General features: G+C 35.0%; 1 protein-coding gene and 1 long non-coding RNA gene across 7 annotated transcripts in view; both read right to left on the bottom strand.

The window, feature by feature from the left end:
- pparab (peroxisome proliferator-activated receptor alpha b) overlaps nucleotides 1–19,066 on the bottom strand; it is a 39,781-nt gene extending 20,715 nt beyond the window's left edge. Inside the window, exons 1-2 of the mRNA XM_052597479.1 lie at nucleotides 18,871–19,066; nucleotides 909–1,154 (exon numbers count right to left, since the gene is read on the bottom strand). Of these exons, the coding sequence (XP_052453439.1) occupies nucleotides 909–1,116 (208 nt within the window). The 5' untranslated portion in view covers nucleotides 1,117–1,154; nucleotides 18,871–19,066. The remainder of the gene's footprint in view (nucleotides 1–908; nucleotides 1,155–18,870) is intronic.
- A 5,691-nt stretch (nucleotides 19,067–24,757) lies between these two features.
- LOC128014313 (uncharacterized) overlaps nucleotides 24,758–25,000 on the bottom strand; it is a 44,031-nt gene continuing 43,788 nt past the window's right edge. For all 6 annotated transcript variants that reach the window (XR_008183523.1, XR_008183522.1, XR_008183525.1 and 3 more), the window contains one exon: nucleotides 24,758–25,000. This exon is cut by the window's right edge. This is a non-coding gene — a long non-coding RNA (uncharacterized LOC128014313).

Raw genomic sequence — 25,000 nt, 5'->3', positions numbered from 1 at the left:
ATAAATATAGCATAAAATGTAATTGTCCATAAAAAAATGTATCCAATTAAATGAATGCAAAACATTTTCCCAAAATTTTTTAATTATATATCAACATTCATAAAAGATTAAACGATACATTTTGAGACATATAAAACAACACTACTATAACATTTCTTAATTTTATTATCAGATAAACATTCTGGTAAAATGTGAAAACATCCCATTTGCCAATATTGATTATAATTTTATAATAATAATAATAAGGAAGTGTAAATAAATAGATATAAATATGATAATAATAATAATTATTTTACTTATATTTATTTGATTGATGTACTAAAGATAAAAATAAAAAGATAAAACAACACAATAACATCAGTTCTGCATATTAGTTATAAGGTAAATATTCTGGAAATATACGAGAATATCTAATTTTAATAATAATAATAATAATAAATTATTATTATTAATATTTTTATTTTGTCATAATAAATTAACAATAATAGCAGCGATTATTATTACTATTACAACTACTTTTGTACATATTACATTATGATTGGCAAAGTCTAATGCTTATTTAAAATAATAATAATAAAAACATTTTCAATATTGAAGGAAAAAAAGTTACATTTTCTTTTTGATATTTCTTGCACACATTTTCTGTTTTTATCCAATTGGCAAGTTGTTTATTTTCTTTTTTCATAAGCATAAATCTAACAAAATCACAACAAGTGAGCAAAGCATCCACAGCTGCATTTGCTCACATCTGTAGAGTATGTTTTTTGCTTTATACTGAAAAATGCAAATTATGTAATGTACGGTTTGCATGTTGCCGGGGTCTCAGGTTCTTAATTCTAGTGATGCACAGAGGAAAGGTGGATTTTCTTTAAAGGTCTGCATGTATTTGTGTGGCAGTGTTTGTGTACCTAACGCAGTGGAGCTCTCGGATCCAGAGCCCAGACCTGAAGACTGGTTCTCGGTCGCCTCGAAGCTGCTGAGAGCGTCCTCTTCGATGGACTGAGAGATGTCCTGAAGGGCTTCCATTCCCCCGATGAAGTCCCGACACAGAGGACTGTCCATCACGGAGTCGTCCAGCGGCGACCGGGGGCTGTAGTGCTTCTCCATGTCTACCATGCTGGCGGACAGTAGCAGAGCGCCAATCACACATCGGCCTGTGAAGAGGAGAGCAACCACATGCAGATATTAACAATCTTTATTCTATATACTTACTGTAAATGTTGCATTTGGTCACTGGCACATTGGCCATTAAAGGGTCATGAAACCCCTGAATAAATAATCTTTCCATTGATGTATGGTTTGTTATGATTAGATAATATTTGACTGAGATACAACTATTTGAAAATCTGGAATCTGAGCGTGCACAAAAAAAAAAAATCTAAATATTGAGAAAATCATCTTTAAAGTTGTCCAAATGAATTCTTAGAAGCTAATCAAATATTAAGTTTTGATATTTTTATGGTAGGAAATTTACCCAATATCTTCAATGAACATGATTTTTACTTGATATCCTAATGATTTTTGGCATAAAAGAAAAATAGATAATTATGACCAATATTTGTATTTTTGGCTATTGCTACAAGTATATAAACCTTGCTACTTCTGACTGCTTTTGTGCTCCGGGTAACACTTTTTTTTAAAAGCTGCAAACGTGGGCATTCCGCGCTCATTTCGCTCCCATCGAGTTGAAAACATTTAGGGCTTACTCTGCAGCGTTTATATAAGCCCTTTTAAGGCTTGTGCCAGGAGCTGTAAAAACAGTTACATTCACTCATGTGAATGAATTGAGTTTGTGCCGAACTCTTATTACAAAGCAGAAACAAACACTCTTCTTCGATCTATGAACGTTTCTCTCAGTTAATGTACGCAGTCTCTCAGTCTGTAGCATCTGTCATAGCAAATCAACACATGCTGTTGTGAATAATTAAGTAAAGTGTCTTCTCGTTGGATAAGAACACAAAGTCTCATTAATGATTTAAATAGACATTGAAGCGTCATCGATGTGTTATAGTCTTTTGCCATTTCACAAATTGTGACGTCAACACAATGTAGATTTTAAACCCAGAATTAAAATTAACAGACGCTAACATTGGGTCTCATTCATGAAACATTCGTAAATATACGAGTAAATATCTGAGTGATTTGCGCGTAAAGAGAACTTCCCGAAAACTCTTCTCCTGATTCACAAAAACTTCGTAAACGTCAGATGTGATAGTGAAATGTGTGTGTGTGTTAATGAATTCCAATCAGTCGTAAATGGGACGCGCGTGCACGCTCACTCTCAATTACCATAAATCCCGCCTATTAAATCCGACTGACAACTATATATGAGCATCATATTATGACACCAAACGAAGGATTTCAACATGTCTTCTCAAAAGCGACTGAAAAAGAAACATTTCTCATCTGCAGAAATTGAAGTTTTATTATCAGAAGTTCATTCAAAATGCCACATTTTATTTTCAAGCGTACTAGTGGCGTATCAGGTCCTAAAAAAGGAAGTTTGGCAGCATATTACAGATCCTATTACTGGCTCTCATGATAAAAGTTAAAAGAAAAACCTTATGTAATTAATATATATATATTTTTTTTTCAAAATGCTGTGTAAATATGTACCCGATTAAGGTGAATTAAAATGCAGCCGTATTAATGAGCAAAACGTTCAGACTTTAAACGCACTATTTACGCATGGCTGGGAGCAGGTGTAGATTTCTTTCGTACCAACTAACATTTGGAAAATACGAACGTTTTAATGAATCCGAAAATTTACGCCAAAACCACTTTACACGCGATTTACACAAAAATTCGTTCTGCTCGTGTTTCATGAATGAGACCCATTGTCTTTTATAATGTGCAACACAAACACCACGGTAAAAATCTTAAATGTTATATAATTAATTTTGTGATTATTTTTCACACCAGTTGTAGTTATACTGTTATTTTATTATAATTTACATTCTATATAGTATTTGTTAATATTTTAAATTAGAGTTTATTTTTATAATTTCATTTTTTTATTTACTTAAACTTTGAGTATTTTGTTTATAAAGTATTTTACTTTTTTAATAAATTCTTGTCAAATTAATAAACCTAATTTCTATTTTGCTATCACACATACTTTTTATTACACATTTTACATATAGTTTGAGTAATTTTAGTATCTTAACTTAAATTTTATTTCATTTGGTTGCCAAGTTTTTAATATAATATTTACAATTATTTCAGCTTCAGTTAATAAAATGATGTTAGTTAACAATGACAATGATCTTCAAAACCACTCAACATAAATCACAGTATTGTCTTATTTAATTGAGGCACAATAAATAACAGCTTGTCAGATACTAGCACTGTTAAAAGTTTGTGTTGTCTGCCAACCATAGCAATATTATTTTATTAGCAGGAAATATGGGTGAGGTCACTCAAAATAGCCTTATCTTAACGTCTGTGTTGCGTCTGTGTGACATTGAGAGAAAATCAGTGAGTAAAACAAGGCTGCAGGAGCTGCGAGCTAAAGAGAGAGATTTTGCGGACACTTAGTCAATACCTACGAGGCGTAGTTAAGATTTTACTCATAAGCCACTATAGGTGTATTTTGAAATCATGTGAGGTTTCCTGAGTTATGACACAATGCAAGTGTAAAGAGTTCATCTGAAGGTTACTAGACCACATGACTTCGGAGTGAGTTCATAAATGACACACAAACAGTGTACAGTGATGGTTTCTATAATACAAGTGAACTGACTACAGAAAACTTGTTACTTAAGATGTAAGTTCAAAAAAATGCATGTGAAACATATGCTGGAGTGAGTACTACTTCAAAGAAGACAATATTTGGCTAAAGTATTTCATAGGCATCTCTATTAAAAGAGTAAACACAATTCCATTACATTAAGTGCATTAAGTGCATCTCAATCAAAAGAGTACATGTAGACCAAATAGGCCTATACATGTTATACTTGATGTCAGTATACAGACCAAGCATTCTTAAAATACTTCATAGTTTTATATTATAGGCCAAATTTACTAAAATGCTCTTAATACTTGTCAGTATTAACCAAGTATACTTAGAATCCATAATAATACTAGTGTATCTTGATTAAAAATTTAAGTTCAAGTACAGGTCGAATATACTTGGACTTTTCAGTATAATTGTCAAATTATAACTGTATAATTGCTAATACAAACCATGTATACTTACAATACATAATAATACTTTTTGTAAGTATACTTGTCAGTATTAACCAAGTATACTTAGAATAACTAATAATATTGGTGTTTTTCTTGAGCAAAAGTTTAAGTACAAGTACAAGTCAAATATACTTGGACCTTTCTGTATAACTGTCAATACAAACCAAGTATACTTAGAATACTTAATAATAATTTTCTTAACTATACTTTTCTTTATACTTGTCAGTTTTATCCAAGTATACTTAGAATAACTAATAATACTAGTGTATCTTGATTAAAAGTTTAAGTACAAGTGCAGGTCGAATATACTTGGACTTTTCAGTATAATTGTCAAATTATAACTGTATAATTGCTAATACAAACCATGTATACTTACAATACATAATAATACTTTTTGTAAGTATACTTGTCAGTATTAACCAAGTATACTTAGAATAACTAATAATATTGGTGTTTTTCTTGAGCAAAAGTTTAAGTACAAGTACAAGTCAAATATACTTGGACCTTTCTGTATAATTGTCAATACAATACTTACAATACTTAATAATACTTTTCGTAAGTATACTTGTCTTTACATTTGTCAGTATTAACCAAGTATACTTAGAATAACTTAATACTAGATTATCTTAATCAAAAGATTAAGTACAAATACAGGTCAAATATACTTGGACTTTTCTGTATAATTGTCAATACAAACCATGTATACTTACAATACACAATAATACTTATCGTATGTATACATGTCTTTATACTTGTCAGTATTAACTAAGTATACTTAGAATAACTAATAATACTAGTGTATCTTGATCCAAAGATTAAGTACAAGTACAGGTCAAATATACTTGGACTTTTCTGTATAATTGTCAATACAAACCATGTATACTTACAATACTTAATAATAATTTTCGTAAGTATACATGTCTTTATACTTGTCAGTATTAACTAAGTATACTTACAATAACTAATAATACTAGTGTATCTTGATCAAAAGATTAAGTACAAGTACAAGCCAAACATACTAAGACTTTTCTTTATACTCGTCAGTATAAATCAATTTTACTTAGAATACTTAATAGAAAATAAGTATATCTCAATAGAAAGCTTTAGTACTTGTCCTTATAAATAAGGATGTACCGAAATGAAAAATCTAGGCCAAAGCCGAACAGTCAAACACTGGGCTGAAGTTTCTAAAGAGATCTCAATGTTTTAAACTCTGCTCAAAGTTGCTTAAGATGCCAGGGTCTGGAATCATGTCAGAAATCTCAATATGAATCCACACAGTTCTCATCAAAAAATCTGAGCTGCTTTAGATATTCATTTTACAGCTCTAGACTCTTACCACATGACAACTAGTGACTCATTTGAGTCTGTTTTTATCTTTCCTGAGGAATTTTAGGAAACATCTGAGATGAAGTTGATACTGAAAGTCAATTGTCTTCTACTATTGTACAGGTCCAAGAATAAATGGTATTTCCATGGTAATTGTGGAATCTAAATATAGGATTTACACAGAAAAATCTGAGACTGAAGGATCTGGAAGCAACAATCATGTTTGACAGACACAATCATATGTGATGATGATAAAAAAAGAAAGAAACAGACAGACAGAAACTCACTCACTCAATGTCACTGAAGTGTGACTGCAAAAAAGAGGGAAAAACAGTCTGAAGATGGGAAACAATGAGCCAGAGGAGGATTAGGACAAATAGAGCAGATCTTTGTGTCTGTCAGGGGTCAAAGAGGGACACGGCAATCTCAGTCCGAGACATTCAAGGTCAGCGATCTACAATGAGGTCAGACATGGACCGAAATGTTACAAAAATACCATAGTCATACCAACTCAGAAGAAGTTAATGGGAAAATGTGGACAGAATCATTGCGCCTAGTATACTAAATGTATTTTACTGTATAATGCAGAAAATCTTTTTTGCATCAATTAATCAAAAGTATCATTATCTAAGATAATACATAAATGATAAATTCACAAACTTTAAACAGACAACAAAAACTGTTCATATTGTAAAAAAAAAAAAAAAAAAGTTTTTAAATTTTTTTTTTTTTAAATTTTTAAATTGTTTAAGGTGCCCCTACTGTGAATTTTTTTTTTAATTACCTTTAATGTGTAACACAGATCTAAGTGCATGAAAACATCCCGCAAAGTTTTAAATCTAAAAGTGCACTGTTTATAAAATTTGAGGGCCTTTTGCACTGCAGGAACTTTTTCATGGTACCAGAACTAATTGTGGATCTACCCACCTTTGGGCATTTTAGTACCGGACGGCCTTTTTCGAGAACCAAATTAGCTCCTACTCTGGAGCAGGGTCTAACTAGCACAACTGGTACTATCCTTGATGAAAGTAGACACTGATTGGCAAGACGCGTTCGAAAACACCTGCCATGCTTTAAAATGCAGTGTAACATACTTTAAACATTATGTCAACTTATTTTACAAGTATGATGAACAGCGATAAATTTACGTATGCTGAAGTGCAGACACTTGTTGCAAATGTAGCACTTCTAGTAGTCGTTGGAGATTCTTAATCCTACTTTCCGTTCCTTCAATCGCTTTACATATACATTGACTTTCAATGTCCATTGTTGCGAATGCAACCCTTTAAATGGTACTTGGAAATAGTTCACGCAAAATTGTCCCAGCACTTTAGTACTGTACATTTAGATCTGGAACTAAAGCACTGCAAAAGGCCCTAGTGTCTTTCAAAAGAAAGAGTTGACTACAATTGAAAATGAATCTTTAGCTATTTCAACGTGACGTCAAAATGAAACATTTGCATATTTATGCCAGCCCAGGAAAACTTGAACCTCCTCTCCCTCAAACACAGTAGCGGATTCCCGTGGAGAAGACACTGTGAGGGGAAATCCATTAGGCTACAGTTAGGGTATGCCGAAAAAATCCCCAACTAATGTTCTCCTCCAACTTCGAAATCATCCAGCATCGCCGCAGAAGCACCTACCCAGTGTTTACAAAGTGAAAGTGGAGTAACTATTTTAAAAACTGTTATCATCATGTTCTCTGTAGCCTACTGTAGTATGCAAAATACGAATTTAGTTGTGTGCGTTGTGTTCACTCTGCACAGCTTGTAGGTCTCGATCTATATGGAGATTTGGAAAAAATAATTGTTAAATTAATCGTCTGGGAGTCGTTGAGCAAAAATGTAAAAAATAAATGCATATTTTAAGACAATAAAGTGTTTTTTGACCTTGCATGCATGTCAGCTTATTGTTGGGGACTACCAAAACCAAAATATGAACCTTTTAATACCCATAATAGGGGCACTTTAAGTTTAATTAATTCAATTGTTTAGACATTTAGAATTTTCGATTTTTTGAATAATCAAATGTAATTAATATATTAAAACTGAATCCATAAAAAAGGTGAAAACACAGAATTTAGCAAAAATAAAATAGAATTTGGGAAAAAATAAAAAGATATTCAGGGCCATAAAAAAATATTTTTTAAACTTTAAAATTTTTATGTTTTATTAGTTCAATGATTTCAATTAATTCAATTAACACGCTTTTTAAATAAACCATTCAATGGATGGAATTTAGAAATTTGGATAATGGATGGAATTTGAAAAAATTTAATAAATTTATTTGGGCCCTGAAAAACAACTTTTTAAAAAACTTTTAAAAAACTTTTCATAAATTATTGAATAGTATCAGTTTAATGATGTCAATTAATTAGACTTACGTTTTTACAACTACAATTTAATGTAAATACAGTATACTACTTTTTTTTAAATAAGCATGCAATATGCAATGCTAAATGTTTCAAAATGGTACCGTGCAAACTGTGCTTTCTATTAAAGCTGTGCAACAACATTGTGCAGCACTTAAGTTAAAAAAGTAAACATTTTCCTATAATTGAACATAGTTCTTTTCTATTAATACTCAAATACCACAGAGCACTTGAATACCAGTTGCCTCCATGCATTAAAAACAACAACAACAAAAAAAACATTTATCAGCCAACCAATCAGCTGCAGCAGAATAAACACTTGGCTGCTGCATGATTATGTAAGCCTTGTGCAAATAAACAAAGGTCCTGTATATGTAATGCGAGCTTGTTGAATGCGTTCCACTCCATGTTTAGCACCTACTCGTCCTGTGATGACAAGCCACTGAACACACTGCATCACCCCTAGCCAGGACACGCTGTTCCCTGCACACCAGTCTCGCCCTGAGACAGGAGACTGAGAGAGGGCGGCCAGTGGTCACAGACCGCGGGCGATACGCCAAGGCATTTCCAATGCGCCCTGGCAGCCGTGGGAAGTACATGTGTACGGTATTCAACGAGCTGGACAGTGCAACGATATGGCATGTACAGTTCTCCAGGGGCTATTTTCGATCAGTGGATGCTCTAAAAACATTTCTGTGTCACTTATTTTCATCTAGCATTTTAGTTTATATTTTCCTAATGTCCACCTATCGATTATGAGACTATCAATGATAACCGTTTCTGTTTGGATATCAAACAGAAGTGTAAGCTTCTGCTTGTGTCAATAAAAAATAATAATAATAAATTATAGATTATTATATAATATTATGTTTAAAACAGTAAATAATCAAATATTATTCAATTGTGTTAATTAAATCTACTTTTCAGTCTCAGCCTCAGTTACTGTGAGAATAATAATAATAATAATAAATGAAAAATTTATAATAAATAAAATTATATTTAAAATAAAATAATTATAATTATAATATACATATGTAATCATAAAGGTACAGTAGAAAACTCGGCCATAAATAATGATAATAGTACTAAAATAACAATTAAACATAATAATAATAATAATAATAATAATAATAATAATAATAATAATAATAATAATAATGATACATATATTTTTTAAAAAAATGCCCGTTTCAGAGTTTGCACTTGCATTTTAATTAAGCTGAAATAAAATAAGTTTATGGGGTTTTATTTTATTTTAACATTTAGTTTATTTTGTTTCAAGTAAGAATGTTTTCATGCTTGTAGTTTTAGTTAACTGTAATCCTAGAGCCCTATGATTTCCGCGATGCAGAAAACACAGACGGAATCACGGATTCCAGTCATAAAAACGGAATTTACAGTTTAAGGCGTCATGGAACATCACGGAATTTGTCAAATTTTGAATGAATTAACCAAAAGTAGGTCATTGCACTCACATGAAATCGCGTCTAAATAATATCTGTAAATATTATGCTGGAAAAGTCTATTTAATATGAATCCTGCATGTTTTGTGTGTCTGTGTTAATGAATAATGCAGAAGCACGGCTTCATTTATTACACACATGGAAGCATGCATTACGTTCGCGGTGATTTCAATGTCTGTCATCTCTCTAAATGAGGATGTGAACACATGAAAAACATCTCCAGAACTGCACTGAGAGTCACTTCATGAGCATTTGACCATTTGATTTGAGTAAAACTAGCGTCACATCACATACACAGAACTGTAAAGGTATTCATGGTAACACGTCAAAATAAAAGTCTGGTTTAATTAATTTTCAATAATTAAAATATAAATTAAATGAATGTTTTATGCCTTCATTTGATAACCTAAAAAATTTAAATACACAATAGAATTTCTGAGGGGAAAAAAACATTTCATAAGGCTATTTTAAGAAGAAAAAAAAATTAAGTTGTTTTTATGCATTTAAATAATTAGACATGCTAAAACACAGAATTAGTTAACAATAAAACATATGCTGAAGAAAAAAAATTTCATAGGGCCCAAAACATGTCATTTTTGTTAAACTTTTAATAAACTGTAATTCGACATGCATTTTGATTAATACATTTTAATTTAACCATTAAAAAGGAGTTGAGAAAAATAAAAACAATGAAAAATGAAAACGGAATTTGGGAAAAAATGTAACGGATTTCATAGGGCTCTACTGTAATCCCTGCACAAGATCAAGGAAAAAGAGACACAATCCCTCTAAATGCAATATTTAACAACAAAAGTTCATGATGAATCTGGCACTATGACCAAAAAATATGAGGAGTAAAGGATTAGCTGTTAGCTTCAGGACAGAGTCTTGGATGGCCAAGGACGAGCTTAGTGAATCAATGACAGCTCTTGCCTACAGCATTATTAACAGAGCGGATTAAAACCCGAGTTACAGGCCAGGACATACATTAACAACATACTATAATCTGTGTGAATAAAGAGAATCCCAGAAGTCATCAATACATGAAAGATACCACAACTTCAATCAAAGAGCTTTTGACGTCACTAGGTGAATATATCAGCAAAACAATACAAAATACAAAACAAATGAGCTTTATTCATAGTAGGATTGAAGCCGGAACAGCATGTACAAAACCACAACAAAACCACACCGCTTTCTTGAGTTTATACACATGATATGGTTTAAAGTTTGTGTGGCTTTAAACATGGAAAGTACTTATCGTCCAGAAGGGTTTAATGGGGAATGCTTCACTAGCCTGCCGTGTCTTGTTTCAAGTTGCAATTCAACACACGGTGTGACCTCCAACACAGGTTGGGGGTGGACGAGGGGCCAACACTGTCAACAAAACCAGACCCAAAAGCCAGTGACATCAGGATGACACACTTCTCACGGTAACATTATCACGGTAATATTAAGGCCATCTGTCATTCTTAGACAGTTTAAAAGTGCTGAAAAGACACATCACATTACAAATGTATAAAGCATTATGAATGCAGATTCATGTTGTGTTTAAAAATAACTGACCACTCATAACACCCCAGCAACCACCCAGCATCTACCAGGCCACTGGTCAGCAACCACACATAACACCCCAGAAACCACCCAGCAACAACCCAGCAAACTCCAAGCATCCATCCAGCCACCGATCAGCAACAACTCATTAACACCCCAGAAACCACCCAGCAACAACCCAGCAAACTCCAAGCATCCATCCAGCTACCGATCAGCAACAACTCATTAACACCCCAGCAACCACCCAGCAACAACCCAGCAAACTCCAAGCATCCATCCAGCCACCGATCAGCAACAACTCATTAACACCCCAGCAACCATCCAGCAACAACCCAGCAAACTCCAAGCATCCATCCAGCCACCGATCAGCAACAACTCATTAACACCCCAGCAACCACCCAGCAACAACCCAGCAAACTCCAAGCATCCATCCAGCCACCGATCAGCAACAACTCATTAACACCCCAGCAACCACCCAGCAACAACCCAGCAAACTCCAAGCATCCATCCAGCCACCGATCAGCAACAACTCATTAACACCCCAGCAACAACCCAGCAAACTCCAAGCATCCATCCAGCCACCGATCAGCAACCACACATAACACCCCAGAAACCACCCAGCAACAACCCAGCAAACTCCAAGCATCCATCCAGCCACCGATCAGCAACAACTCATTAACACCCCAGCAACAACCCAGCAAACTCCAAGCATCCACCCAGCCACCGATCAGCAACAACTCATTAACACCCCAGCAACCACCCAGCAACAACCCAGCAAACTCCAAGCATCCATCCAGCCACCGATCAGCAACCACACATAACACCCCAGAAACCACCCAGCAACAACCCAGCAAACTCCAAGCATCCATCCAGCCACCGATCAGCAACAACTCATTAACACCCCAGCAACAACCCAGCAAACTCCAAGCATCCACCCAGCCACCGATCAGCAACAACTCATTAACACCCCAGCAACCACCCAGCAACAACCCAGCAAACTCCAAGCATCCATCCAGCCACCGATCAGCAACAACTCATTAACACCCCAGCAACAACCCAGCAAACTCCAAGCATCCATCCAGCCACCGATCAGCAACCACACATAACACCCCAGAAACCACCCAGCAACAACCCAGCAAACTCCAAGCATCCATCCAGCCACCGATCAGCAACAACTCATTAACACCCCAGCAACAACCCAGCAAACTCCAAGCATCCACCCAGCCACCGATCAGCAACAACTCATTAACACCCCAGCAACAACCCAGCAAACTCCAAGCATCCATCCAGCCACCGATCAGCAACAACTCATTAACACCCCAGCAACAACCCAGCAAACTCCAAGCATCCATCCAGCCACCGATCAGCAACCACTCATTAACACCCCAGCAACCACCCAGCAACAACCCAGCAAACTCCAAGCATCCATCCAGCCACCGATCAGCAACCACTCATTAACACCCCAGCAACCATCCAGCAACAACCCAGCAAACTCCAAGCATCCATCCAGCTACCGATCAGCAACCACTCATAACACCCAAGCAACAACTAGGGGTGCTCTGATCACGATCGGCCGATCGTTAATGCACATCTCGTCAGTAAAGCCGGTTCTCTAATCAGCTGTAAATTCCATCAGGTGCGTGATTTCACATAGAGCAGCTGTTACTACACAGAGCCATTGTTAACTGAGAAGATGTGCAATTAACACTGAAAATGAACGTGGATTTGCGCATCTTCTCAGTTAACAAAGGCTCTGTGTAGTAACAGCTGCTCTATGTGAAATCCCGCACCTGATGGAATTTACTGCTGATTAGAGAACCGGCTTTACTGACGAGATGTGCATTAACGATCGGCCGATCGTGACCGTAGCGCCCCTAGCAACAACCCAGCAAACTCCAAGCATCCATCCAGCCACTGGTCAGCAAACACACATAAAACCCCAGCAACTGCATAGCAACACGGTGGCCCCCTCATTGTCATTAAAGTAAACAAGACAACATTGTTGTGCAATACTCAAAACCACTTTTACTGAGTAAAACTGAAAGTTGTTGAAGTTCTGTGAACACAACAATGCTGTTGTAGCATGCTCTGCTGGGTTAAGAAACACGCCTGCAGGCCTCAGCAGAGACACATTAACTCACAATCTCTCCTGAGCTGCTTATGGGATGTCTGTCTCTGACATAGTCATTTAGTGTGATGGACATTTAGAGACGGACTTAAGCGGTGAATACAACTTCAGTATTGTCTGTCAGGACAGAAAACTGCAGCGAGACAACAGCAGATCAGGTCAAAGCGCAGGAAGTGACACGTTTAAAACTGCCTGTGTTGGCTTAAAGTTAAATTCCCCTCAGGGATCAATTAAGAAAACCTGTCTTTCCGTCTGTCAATGGGTTTACAGATACCAGCCTTGCCTAAGTAAACCAGAATGTGGTTTTCTATATTTTCAACAGGTCTCTTCAAACACAATGTGCTGATGCTGCAGTAAATGCAGAAAATATATACATGCACGGCTATGTTTATACAGAGTTATAAACTCAGTACCATTCTGAGGGAGGAAGAAGCAGTCTGTGTACTTTTTCACTGTAAACATTGTGTAAAAATGTGTTCATGCATTCATAAGTGCTCAAAATGCATTGGTAAATTTAGAATTATACAGAGTTTCAGAAACAAAAATTTACATTTTATCATTATCTCACCCTCATGTTGTTCCATATGACTTTCTTCTGTAAAACACAAAAGATGATGTTTGGTAGAATGGCCAAGCGTCTGTTTTCCTTACAATTAAAGTGGATACTGATTTGTACAGTACAAATCCAGCCCCACCCCCCACAAAATATAAATAAAGCGACTCACTATATGAATAATATTTAACATCTTTTGGTTCTTGAAAACTCAGAAATCTCAAACTCAAAATACTTTTTTCAGGATTCTTTGATGAATAGAAAGTTGAAAATAATAAGAATTTATTTGCAATAGCAATCATTTGTAACATAAAAAATGTCCTTTCTGTCACTTTTAATCCATTTAAAGCATCCTAACTGAACCAAACCTCTGAACAGTAGTGTACATGTTCTGCCTGAAAGCCGTTGAGATGTTGATGTTAACATTTAAGGAGACAGACTGGTCAGCCCAACCTGAAAATCCTGTTTTAGGAAAATAAACAGCGTGGAAACGGACAGAGCCAGAACATTCCCGTTCTCTTACTGAGTTAATAATCAAGAAGGGTCTGATTAGCAGTCTCAGATTCCAAACCAGTCAGACAAAGACCCTGAGAAAGAGAGAGACGCTAGCCTTTTGCTAACACTTTTGAAAGTGAGAAAACATTGCAGGGAGGCAGACAGAAGCAGCACAACATGTTCTGACATGAGAATGTGATAAATACTCAAAAGACAATCAACATAATATGTAATGGTACTAATGGAGGCCAATTTGGCTTTCCTTGTTTCTTATTATATGGTTTACTGAAATACGCGATTCATTGTGGAGTCAAATATTTTTGTGTATTAACTGCTAAACTAACCTAGACAAGTGATTTCCTATTGTGTATTTCGCTTAACTTTAAATATTCTTTCTATTTTGATAATAAACCTGAACTCAAATCAAGAGTTCACATGTTTTGACTTATTTTATAAATATTATTATTGACAGTCAGTTGGTCATTTTGCGCAATATAAACTCCTTCAGGGTAATAACCCTTCGGTTTTGTGTTTATTTAGTGTTTATGACCGTCTTGACTCTATATATTATCAACCAGAGTTACTAATTAATCCTGGTTGGTCGGTTTGCAGTTTCACACTGCACGTTGGTAAACCCTGGGTCAACGTCGTTATTTGTATGCAGATTGGGTTATTGATGGTCTTTACACATTCAAACTTTGCATTAAGTTACGTTTTATGCGAGAGCTTAAAAATTCCATGGAATTTTCAGAGTATTTTCTGTAAATACAGTTTATAAAGACTAATGACAGAGACAGCTGAAGACCTACAGCAACATGTAGGTCAACACAACTATGAAAACACAAGGTGAACTCAAGACCCTCGCAGAACGCCCGGTTAGGCAACTTTATGGGGGGTTGGTGCTGTGAGTTATTTAAGCATGAGCCTCGCGGCTAGAATAGGACAGTCTGGTTTGTGTCCAGGGGCATGTTGCATTAGCAATGCCTTGCAAGTTACAGCTTAACCTAGGTGTAGCAGAAATGACAAATGATGCAGCATGTTGGAAATTATAAGTTTAGTGCAATTATAAGTTTCCGATTTGCTCACGTCTTGGTCAAACTCATTTAGAACATTGTGACATAAAGTAAAAACAATCAAAAAGCATTGTATTAAGCAACTAAGTGTTAGTTTTTAAAGAACTTAACCCTTTTTTTATTCACTAGGTCTTGCCTAAGGAATAAAAGGAGCAATCAAACTACATGCAATCTGAGTATGACTAAATCCAGATGTGAACAAATAAGGTATGCAAAATGAAAACTGTCTTAAATAAAGTATAAGATGAAAATCTTGATAAACAGCAAAAAAAAAAAAAAAAAAAACAGGTTTTGCATCACAGGCCTCGTTGATCTGAGCTTATGCACCTCAGTTGACAAAATTACATGCATCTACAAATAATGCTTTCTCAATCAAAAAGGAGGTGAGGAGAATACAGTGCATATGTTTAATAGACTACTATTGTTGAGTCCTAATTTAATTCAACCCTAAAGGACTGCTGGTGCAACCCATCCCAGATTTCTATGATCGGAGTCATTACAAACAGAGACGGAAAAACCCCATCAACATTTATAAAAGATCTGCGTCATATTACAGAGAGTGGTGGTAATGCACGGCGTGTGTGTGAGGGATCTCGTGTCCAGAGACGTGCCCCTATCCTCTGATAGTACTAGTCTCACTGTCAAAACAGCTTAAGGATTCGAGTTTATTACAGAACAGCAGATCTATTCCTGACTTTGCTCGCCACAGTAGAGCTTGAAGCAATAAAAACAGGTGAACGACTAAATGAAGACGCTCTGATTTGGGTCAGTACTTACTATTAGTAGAGCAATCTTTACTTAATTTAGGTTAGGATCAAAAATATCCCACTTACATTGAACAAGAGACCAAAGACTCGGATATATCATACCGACTATCTCTGATATCTAAACCCTAACGAATCAATCCATGGCCATTTATTACGCAGTTAACTCTCTTTTGAGGATCTGAAAACACATTAAAACTTAAACAACCTGTCAGATAAAACTGAAACTGGTTTTATTACATTGACTTTTGAAGAAGGTGCCCTTAACATTGCAGATGTGCTGTGAAAGAGCAGTTCAGAGTAAATAACACCAGGTCTGCGAGAAACAACTGCGTAGTAAACACAGATTAGACGAGACTTGCAGAACGCTGAGATGCTCAAAAAATGGACACTTGAAGCAAAATTAGGATAGAATATTAAGTACTAAATTATCACATGGTGTCTGATATGATATAACGGGACCTTTCTGAAAAAGTGCTGCGGTGGTAACATGGTAGGCTACAATCATGGTACGTGATGGTAATTACACGGGAATATGAATCTTATTACCAGATTCATATATCATGGCATTTACATAATACATTTTACAATAAATGACAAAGGAATGGCAAGTAACACATTCATTTTGAAGTACAAAGGAGTGTGAGTGAAACATTTGAAAAACATTTTTGTTTTTAGTTTTATATTTTCTGATATGATTTTATTTCTACTTAAAAGTGTAGTAATCTTGTTGTGTTAATTGCTTTTTTTTCTTCTTTTTTCATATTTATTTATTTATTAATTCTGTTTTGGTTTTACTTATTTAAGTACTTTATGGTAAACTAAATGAAAATGAGAAAACTAGACAAAATAAAATAAGTTTTTAAATAGGTTTTCATATATTTTATTTTAAAGTGTAATTTATTTCAAGCAATTAACAAATTATTTTTTTTTGTTATGTTTTTAGTTTTAGTAATTTAATTTAAATATTTTTTTGTTTTGTTTTTTTACAGCTTTGAACAAAAATTATTACATCATTTTTTTTTACAAAATAAAAATAATAATATAAAAAATACAAATAATAAAAATTGTATTGTACTCAAAATAGGCTTCATAGTCTTTATGTAAAAGTACAATTATCACTGATTGTTTTAAGTGATATTATGTGACTTTTTTGTCATCAACCAACAATTAAACACATATTAACAGATTATTATATTATATTATTAATTACTATTATCAATAATGTCATATCACAGTTTATAGCCCTCAATAGTAGTACCACGGAATTAACATGTTAAAAATCCACACTTCCAGAAACTGATTAAGACTCAAACAATGTCACACTGAGCTGCTCCAGCAGTCTAATGAACACACAGTGACTACACCTGGGATATTATGTAACCCTCTTTCACCACAGGAGCAAAAATCTCTTCTGGTCTCAAACCCAAAAGGCATAGTTTAAACAAAACCATCTGATGTGCTCAGAAAAGCCTGGTTAGTGCTGGAAAACTCAGAAAGAGAAATCAAGCTCAGCACGTGAAGCTCTGTAAATCTATAACCACACGATCTAAAACTACATATCACAGGCAGAACACCATCAGGCGTGAAGAAAGACACTAGCACTAATTCAATCCTGCATGTTGATAAGACACTAATTCTCTGTACACCTGCTCATGAATATAATATTGCATTAAAAGAACTAAAGAAATTGGAAAAATAATTAAATGAATATGAATGAAAATAGTATACAAATAAAATAAATAGAAATCTAAAATTATCTAATAGATTAAGAACATAATATTATATGACAATACTTAGTAAATATAAGAAACATATAAATATAGTATGTAATATTAATAAAATGAAATATAGTATTATAATATAAAAATTATATACAAATAAATGTAATGCAATATTTTTAATAGATCTTGATGTAGATTGTATTAATCTAATAGATGCTATTAGATTTTTAGATTCCTCAAACAATTATAATTATAACAACATTATAAAACACGACAATAAATGGAATTGCATTGAATTGAATAAATGCAAGAAAATGCATAGAATTTATAGATTACAACACAAATACAGAGTAACTGCAATCTAGAATAGGACATAAAGCAGAAAGGAATGTAAAACAACTTAAAAGAATAGAATAGAATAGAATAGAATAGAATAGAATAGAATAGAATAGAATAGAATAGAATAGAATAGAACAAAAAGAACAGAATAGAATATAATAGAATAGTAGAGAATATAATAGAGTGGAGTAGAATAGAATAGAATAGAATAGAATAGAATAGAATAGAATAGAATAGAACAGAACATGAATATAATATAATATAACATAACAGAAAGAACAGAGTAGAATAGAACTGAAGAACAGTACAGAACAGAATATAATAGAACAGAACAGAACAGTAGAGAATAGAATAAAGTGGAGTAGAATAGAGTAGAATACAAGAACAAAACATTAATATAATATAACAGAAAGAACAGAACAGAATAGAAAAGAACAGTACAGTAGAGAATAGAATAAAGTGGAGTAGAACAGAATAAAATACAACAGAATATGAATATGATATAATGAACAGAATAGAACAGAACAGTACAGAATAGAATAGAAGAACAGAACAGAATAGAACTGAATATAATAGAATAGAAAAGAACAGAACAGAATAGAACAGAAGAACAGTTCAGAATAGAATAGAACTGAATATAATAGAAAGAACATAACAGAATATGATAGAACAGAAGAACAGAACAGAATATAATAGAACTGAATATAATAGGAAGAACAGAATAGAACAGTAAAGAATAGAATAGAATAGAATAGAATAGAATAGAATAGAATAGAATAGAATAGAATAGAATAGAATAGAATGGAATAGAGCAGTATGAGGGAGTTCAGCATGTGATCTTCAGTTCACACATCAACACTGACAGTGACAAACACAAACACCGAGTCACCTTCAAGCCCAGCAGCCAGCGCTCGCCAAACATCGCGCGTCGAGGCGTCAGTGAGCCGATGGCGGTGCTGTCAGCGCGATCTCTGCAGCGAAAGAGCTTTTATATCTATTCTACAAACACATAACCTCCGCCGAGACTCGTCGCACACCTCCGCCGCTGTCAAACTGCAGCCGCAGCTCTCGCGCGACGACCGGAAACGGCGTCACGACGCACAGATGATCATGCGGACGCACGAACACACCCCCCTGACACACCTCAGTGCTCGGCCAATCAGTGCGCAGGACAGTACGTGAAGAGGACGGATTGTCTGAATGGTTGGCCTGCATTACACAGTAATAATTGAGTGCATGCAGTGCACATACTGTACACTCTTCATCATCTCGCCAACATCCAGCTAAAACCATGACAGTTAGTGTGCGATGCAGTGCTGCACTGAAGAGAATGCAATTCAGTTATAGATCAGAGACACAAATCTCCGCAAAATCAAAACAGTGATAAATATTTAATACATAGAAAAAGGAAATGTAAAAACAATAAAATTTCGACCAAAAATGGTATATCTCTGTTGAAATCACAACTATTGTTTATCCAGAATATATCCAGAGTATATTCATATATATATTAAAGAATTAAAGAAACAATAAGAGCAATCCCTTACTTTTTTAAGGGAAAAGTAATTAAATGACAGTAATGCATGCATTTTACCCAACACTTCATTGTGTGCACGTGAGTTGCGTGAATGAAAAAAAAAACAAAAAAAAAACAAAAAAAAAAACAAATGCATGATGAAATAGAACGATAAAAAATAAATCCACACACACACATTTTTTGTGGAAAGTGGGTTCATCCCATAGGCGTAATAGTTTTTATTCTGTAGAAACTGTATATTCTATGGCCCTACACCATTTCTACTTTCTCAAAAAAACTCTGGGGTAACATGCAAAAAGTTTTTATGATGTCATTTATTTTCATTTTCATTATTTTTCGAATAAAATGAATCTTAAGATGAGGCAAGCCGGCAGGTTGGCAGACGGCAGTGTCTCATACAAAGTAAAACTCTTTCTATTGCAAAAACACTTTGAGGAAAGACACAGGACTTATGTTGTGAAATCTTCCAGACATAAGTTGTGGACTTGCTCTGATTTTGCCCAGGGGGGAAGTGGGAGGGTGGAGATGGGGCAGATTTCAACAGAGCAGTGAAGGTGAGGTCCTCTCCTCTGGACAAGCTCCAGCCAGCCCTGCCAGCCGAGGGACTGGAGCCCGTCACGCAGTGCTGAGAGCTGGGCATGAACAGGACGGCTGATCAGGGACTCTGGAGAACTGGACACCTCCCAATATCTGAAGCACGGGCTTGCTTGTTAACTCTCTATGTACAGCAGTACAAGTATTGGGATATTTATACAAACATACTGTAAAAAACATTCTTATCATCCTATGAATCACTTCTCACACACAGCAATAACGTGTCAAGAAATGTACACTACAATAATTTTTGGAGTATAAACAGTTTCACGCCGAAAATATTATTCAATTTCACAGTTAAAAGAATAGTTGACCCAAAAATTAAGATTTGCTAAAAAAAAAGCGAGAAAAAAGTGCTCACTCACAGGGCATCCACGGTGTAGATGGGTTTGTTTCTTCATCAGATTTGGGGAAATGTAGCAGTACATCCCTTGCTCACCATTGGAAGTGAATGGGTGCCGTCAGAACGAGAGTCCAAATTATTGTTTATTATTGTAGATTATTGTGATGCTTTAATCAGCTGTTTGGACTCTCATTCTGACGGCACCCATTCACATCCATTGGAGAGCATGTAATGCAATGCTATATCTCCCCAAATCTGGTGAAGAATCAAAACTCGTCTACATCTTGCATGGCCTGAGGCTGAGGACATCTTCATCAAATTTTAATGTTTCGTTGAACTATACCTTCCATTTTTGACCTTTATTAAAAACCCAAACCATTATCCCAATATTAAGTGAAGAATAACACGCAAGTGTTTTAGCAGTGGAAAACGGGACGAATTTAGATGCACAGCATGTCCCATAAACATTCACAGTCATATAGGGATCTTGCAAAAGAAAGAACTTGGAAAAGTGTGTTTGATGAAACATCAGAAAATCGTGGCAGAGACTTTGTTTAAAGTGGAAAAACAAACATCTATGAGACTGCAAGATGCTGAAATAATGAGACTTGCATAATGTATGGTGAAAACACAGATTTTTGCAAAGCGCAGCTGGGATCTCCTGAAGGCTTTACTGAGGAAACCGTGTGGAAAATCAATCACTGCCATCTGAAATGTTTCCTAACAAAACATCTTCTGATGAACCCTTTTAGTTTTCTCATTCTGCGGTACAACACACCAGTATAATTCAAAGTTTGATTAAAAATGCACACGCTTTATCAATTAAAACAATTATAGCACTTTATTTAAATTTTTATAAATACATAGTGTAATCGATACATTTGATAAATAGCCAGCATTTAAAATACATGAGACAACTTGCCCCAACATGACATTTTTGAGACATTCCTTTATGCACACATACTGCGTTTTATTATGTTCACCTGTTACTCAACAGATTACTGTTCTCTAAAATTCTAAACTGTAAATTCTAATTTGGAATTGTGATGCTAAATGACAGTTTTCTGTCAACTTTATTAATGAATGCAAGCACCATCAAGAGTAATCACTTTTAAAATAAGTTTTTGTTTACATAATATATGTGTGCTGTGTATATTTAATATGTATATAAAAATACACACACATACAATATATATTTTTAAAATATTTTTATATAAAAATGTATATGTAGTTATATTTAATAGCATATTTTTCTTAAACATATACATGCATGTGTATTTATATATACTATATATATATATGTGTGTGTGTGTGTGTGTGTGTGCATAATGTATTCTGTGTGTCTGTGTGTGTGTGTATACTGTATATGTATATGTGTGTGTGTGGGTGTGTATACATACTGTATATGTGTGTGTGTGTGTGTGTGCATACTGTATGTTTTTGTGTATGTGTGTGTGTGTGTGTGTGTGTGTGTGTATACTGTATATACACACATATACACTACACACACACACACACACACATATACAGTACACACACACACACACACACATATATACACACACTTTATACAGTATGCACACACACACACACACACATATACAGTATACACACACATATACAGTACACACACACACACACAAACACACACATATATAGTACACACACACACACACATATACAGTATACACACACACACATATATACAGTATACACACACATACACATTGCAAATTATAAAAAAATATTTAATTACATAAATATAATTATATTTTATATTCAATTTATTCTTGAGTCTTTTTTTATAAATCAACAGTGAATAACTGGATTCATATGCATCTAAAAATAATAATAAAAACTATAATAGCACCATTTTATATGTGCACCCATGATATGTCCATTTCAGAGATAAACTGGGGTACTGTAGCTGATGGAAACGGCAGCATCTTTCTGTCCGCACTGCCTCAGACTGACCAGCAGATGGAGCCATGTCTCTGTTATGAGTTTACGATTCCGCGCCATTTTGCAGAAAAGCAGAAATATTACACAGCAGTTCCTAACAAACGCAGGCCTATACATAGAAATCTATTGTATTATCATATTAAAAAGAATCAAACAGGAGGAAAAGGTCCCTGAAATTGCTCCTCACCGCCTGTTAATCTTATTTTCTGGCGCAAAATTACACGAAATCAGTGCCTCTTCCATTTGGTAAAAGTGACAAATAAAATAAGTTTAATCAATGTATATATTTTGAAGAGACATCTTAAAAAGACACACCACTGTATTGTGACATCTCAGACTAATTTAACCTTACCCTTACCAGCACAGATGCTGTTTAAATTATGTAAAATCATATTTAATTGACTTTATGTATTATTGATGAAAACATATGCAGTTTTGTCATGTTTTTAAATTGCACACTTATTTGTTGTTATATTAAATCTGTGTTTGAGCATTTCTTAAGGACAAGCCCGAAATAAACACTAATTTGTGTCATGCTGATGCATGATGGTTACATTTCTTTGCATTAGATAACAATAATAATGTGATTGGATGAGCTCCTTTACAAAGTGTGTGCAAATAAATCACTCTAATCTTAATCCAGTCATTATTTCTCAAATCTACGTGTTCTCTGACTGCTTTTGATATTTCATTTGTTATCGAAAGAGTCATTTCTTTCTCAGGCAATCTGAAATAAGATGACATTAAAGGGTTAGTTCACCCAATAATCAAAATTATGTAATTAATGACTCACACTCATGTCGTTCCAAACATGTAAGACCTCCTTTTATCTTTGGAACACAGTTTAAGATATTTTAGATTTAGTCCGAGAGCTCTCAGTCCCTCCATTGAAGCTGTGTGTACGGTATACTGTCCATGTCCAGAAAGGTAAGAAAAACATCTTCAAAACACTCCATGTGACATCAGAGGGTCAATTAGAATATTTTGAAGCATCGAAAATACATTTTGGTCGAAAAATAGCAAAAACTATGACTTTATTCAGCAATGTCTTCTCTTCCGTGACTGTGTGAGAGAGTTCAAAACAAAGCAGTTTGTGATATCCGGTTCGCGAACGAATCATTCGATGTAACCGGATCTTTTTGAACCAGTTCACCGAATCAAACTGAATCGTTTTAAACGGTTCGCGTCTCCAACACACATTAATCCACAAATGACTTAAACTGTAAATGTTTTTTTTAAAGTTATTCTGAGCTAAAACAAACCAATATCCCGGAGTAATGCATGCACTCAAACAGTAGACTGACTGAACTGCTGTGAAGAGAGAACTGAAGATGAACACCGAGCCGAGCCAGATAACGAACAACAGACTGACTCGTTCACGATTCAAGAACGATTTCTGTCGGACGCGTCTGATTCGTGAACCGAGGAGCTGATGATACTGCGCATGTGTGATTCAGCGTGAAACAGACCGACACACAGGCTTGAATGAAGGGCAATCATCGCCAATGACGCCATTACATCGAGCACAAAAGAACCGGTGAACCGTTTTCTTCAACCGGTTTATTGAATCGAACTGTCCAAAAGAACTGGTTCATGGAAAAGAACTGAACTTCCCATCACTACTGGTGATCCAAAAACCAATGCAAACGGTTCTTGACTCGAGAACGAGTCAATCCTTTGTTCGTTATCTGCCTCGGCTCGGTGTTCATCTTCAGTTCTCTCTTCACAGCAGTTCAGTCAGTGAACTGTTTGAGTAAATGAATTACTCCGGGATATTGGTTTGTTTTAACTCAGAGGGAGTGTCAGACACATTAAACAAGTTAACAGCTTAAGTCATTTGTGGATTAATGCGTATTGAGACGCGAACCGTTTAAAACGATTCAGTTTGATTTGGTGAACTGGTTCAAGAAGATCCGGTTACATCGAATGATTCGTTCACAAACCGGATATCGCAAACTGCTTTGTTTTGAACTCTCTCTCACAACAGACACGGAAGAGAAGACAATGATGAATAAAGTCATAGTTTTTACTATTTTTGGACAAAAATGTATTTCCGATGCTATGATAAGCGTAGGTCTTACTGGTTTGGAACGACATGAGGGTGAGTTATTAATAACACAATTTTGATTATTGGGTGAACTAACCCTTTAACCATCTGGTGAACCATTTATTGCATATGACAGATGCAATTTATAAATATTCTCTCTGCTGAATTATATTATCATAATAATCTTTATATTTATATAATATAAATATAATTTTAACATTTTCTGTTGAAACAGGAAGGTGGGCTCATGCCTTTTTTTTGTAGCTATAGAAAATAATAATTGTGAATCCTGATTAATTAAATAAGAGCTGGTGTGTGTGTGTGTGTGTGTGTGTGTGTCTGTGAGTGTGTGTGTGTGTGAGTGTGTGTGTGTGTGTGTGTCTGCGAGTGTGTGTGTGTGAGTGTGTGTGTGTGTGTGTGTGTGTCTGTGAGTGTGTGTGTGTGTATGTCTGCGAGTGTGTGTGTGTGTGTGTGCGTGTGTGTGTGTGTGTCTGTGAGTCTGTGAGTGTGTGTGTGTCTGTGAGTGTGAGTGTGTG

Source organism: Carassius gibelio, chromosome B25, assembly GCF_023724105.1.
Source record: "Carassius gibelio isolate Cgi1373 ecotype wild population from Czech Republic chromosome B25, carGib1.2-hapl.c, whole genome shotgun sequence".
Classification (NCBI taxonomy): Eukaryota; Metazoa; Chordata; class Actinopteri; order Cypriniformes; family Cyprinidae; genus Carassius; species Carassius gibelio.
This window is presented reverse-complemented; position numbering and strand designations above follow the sequence as displayed.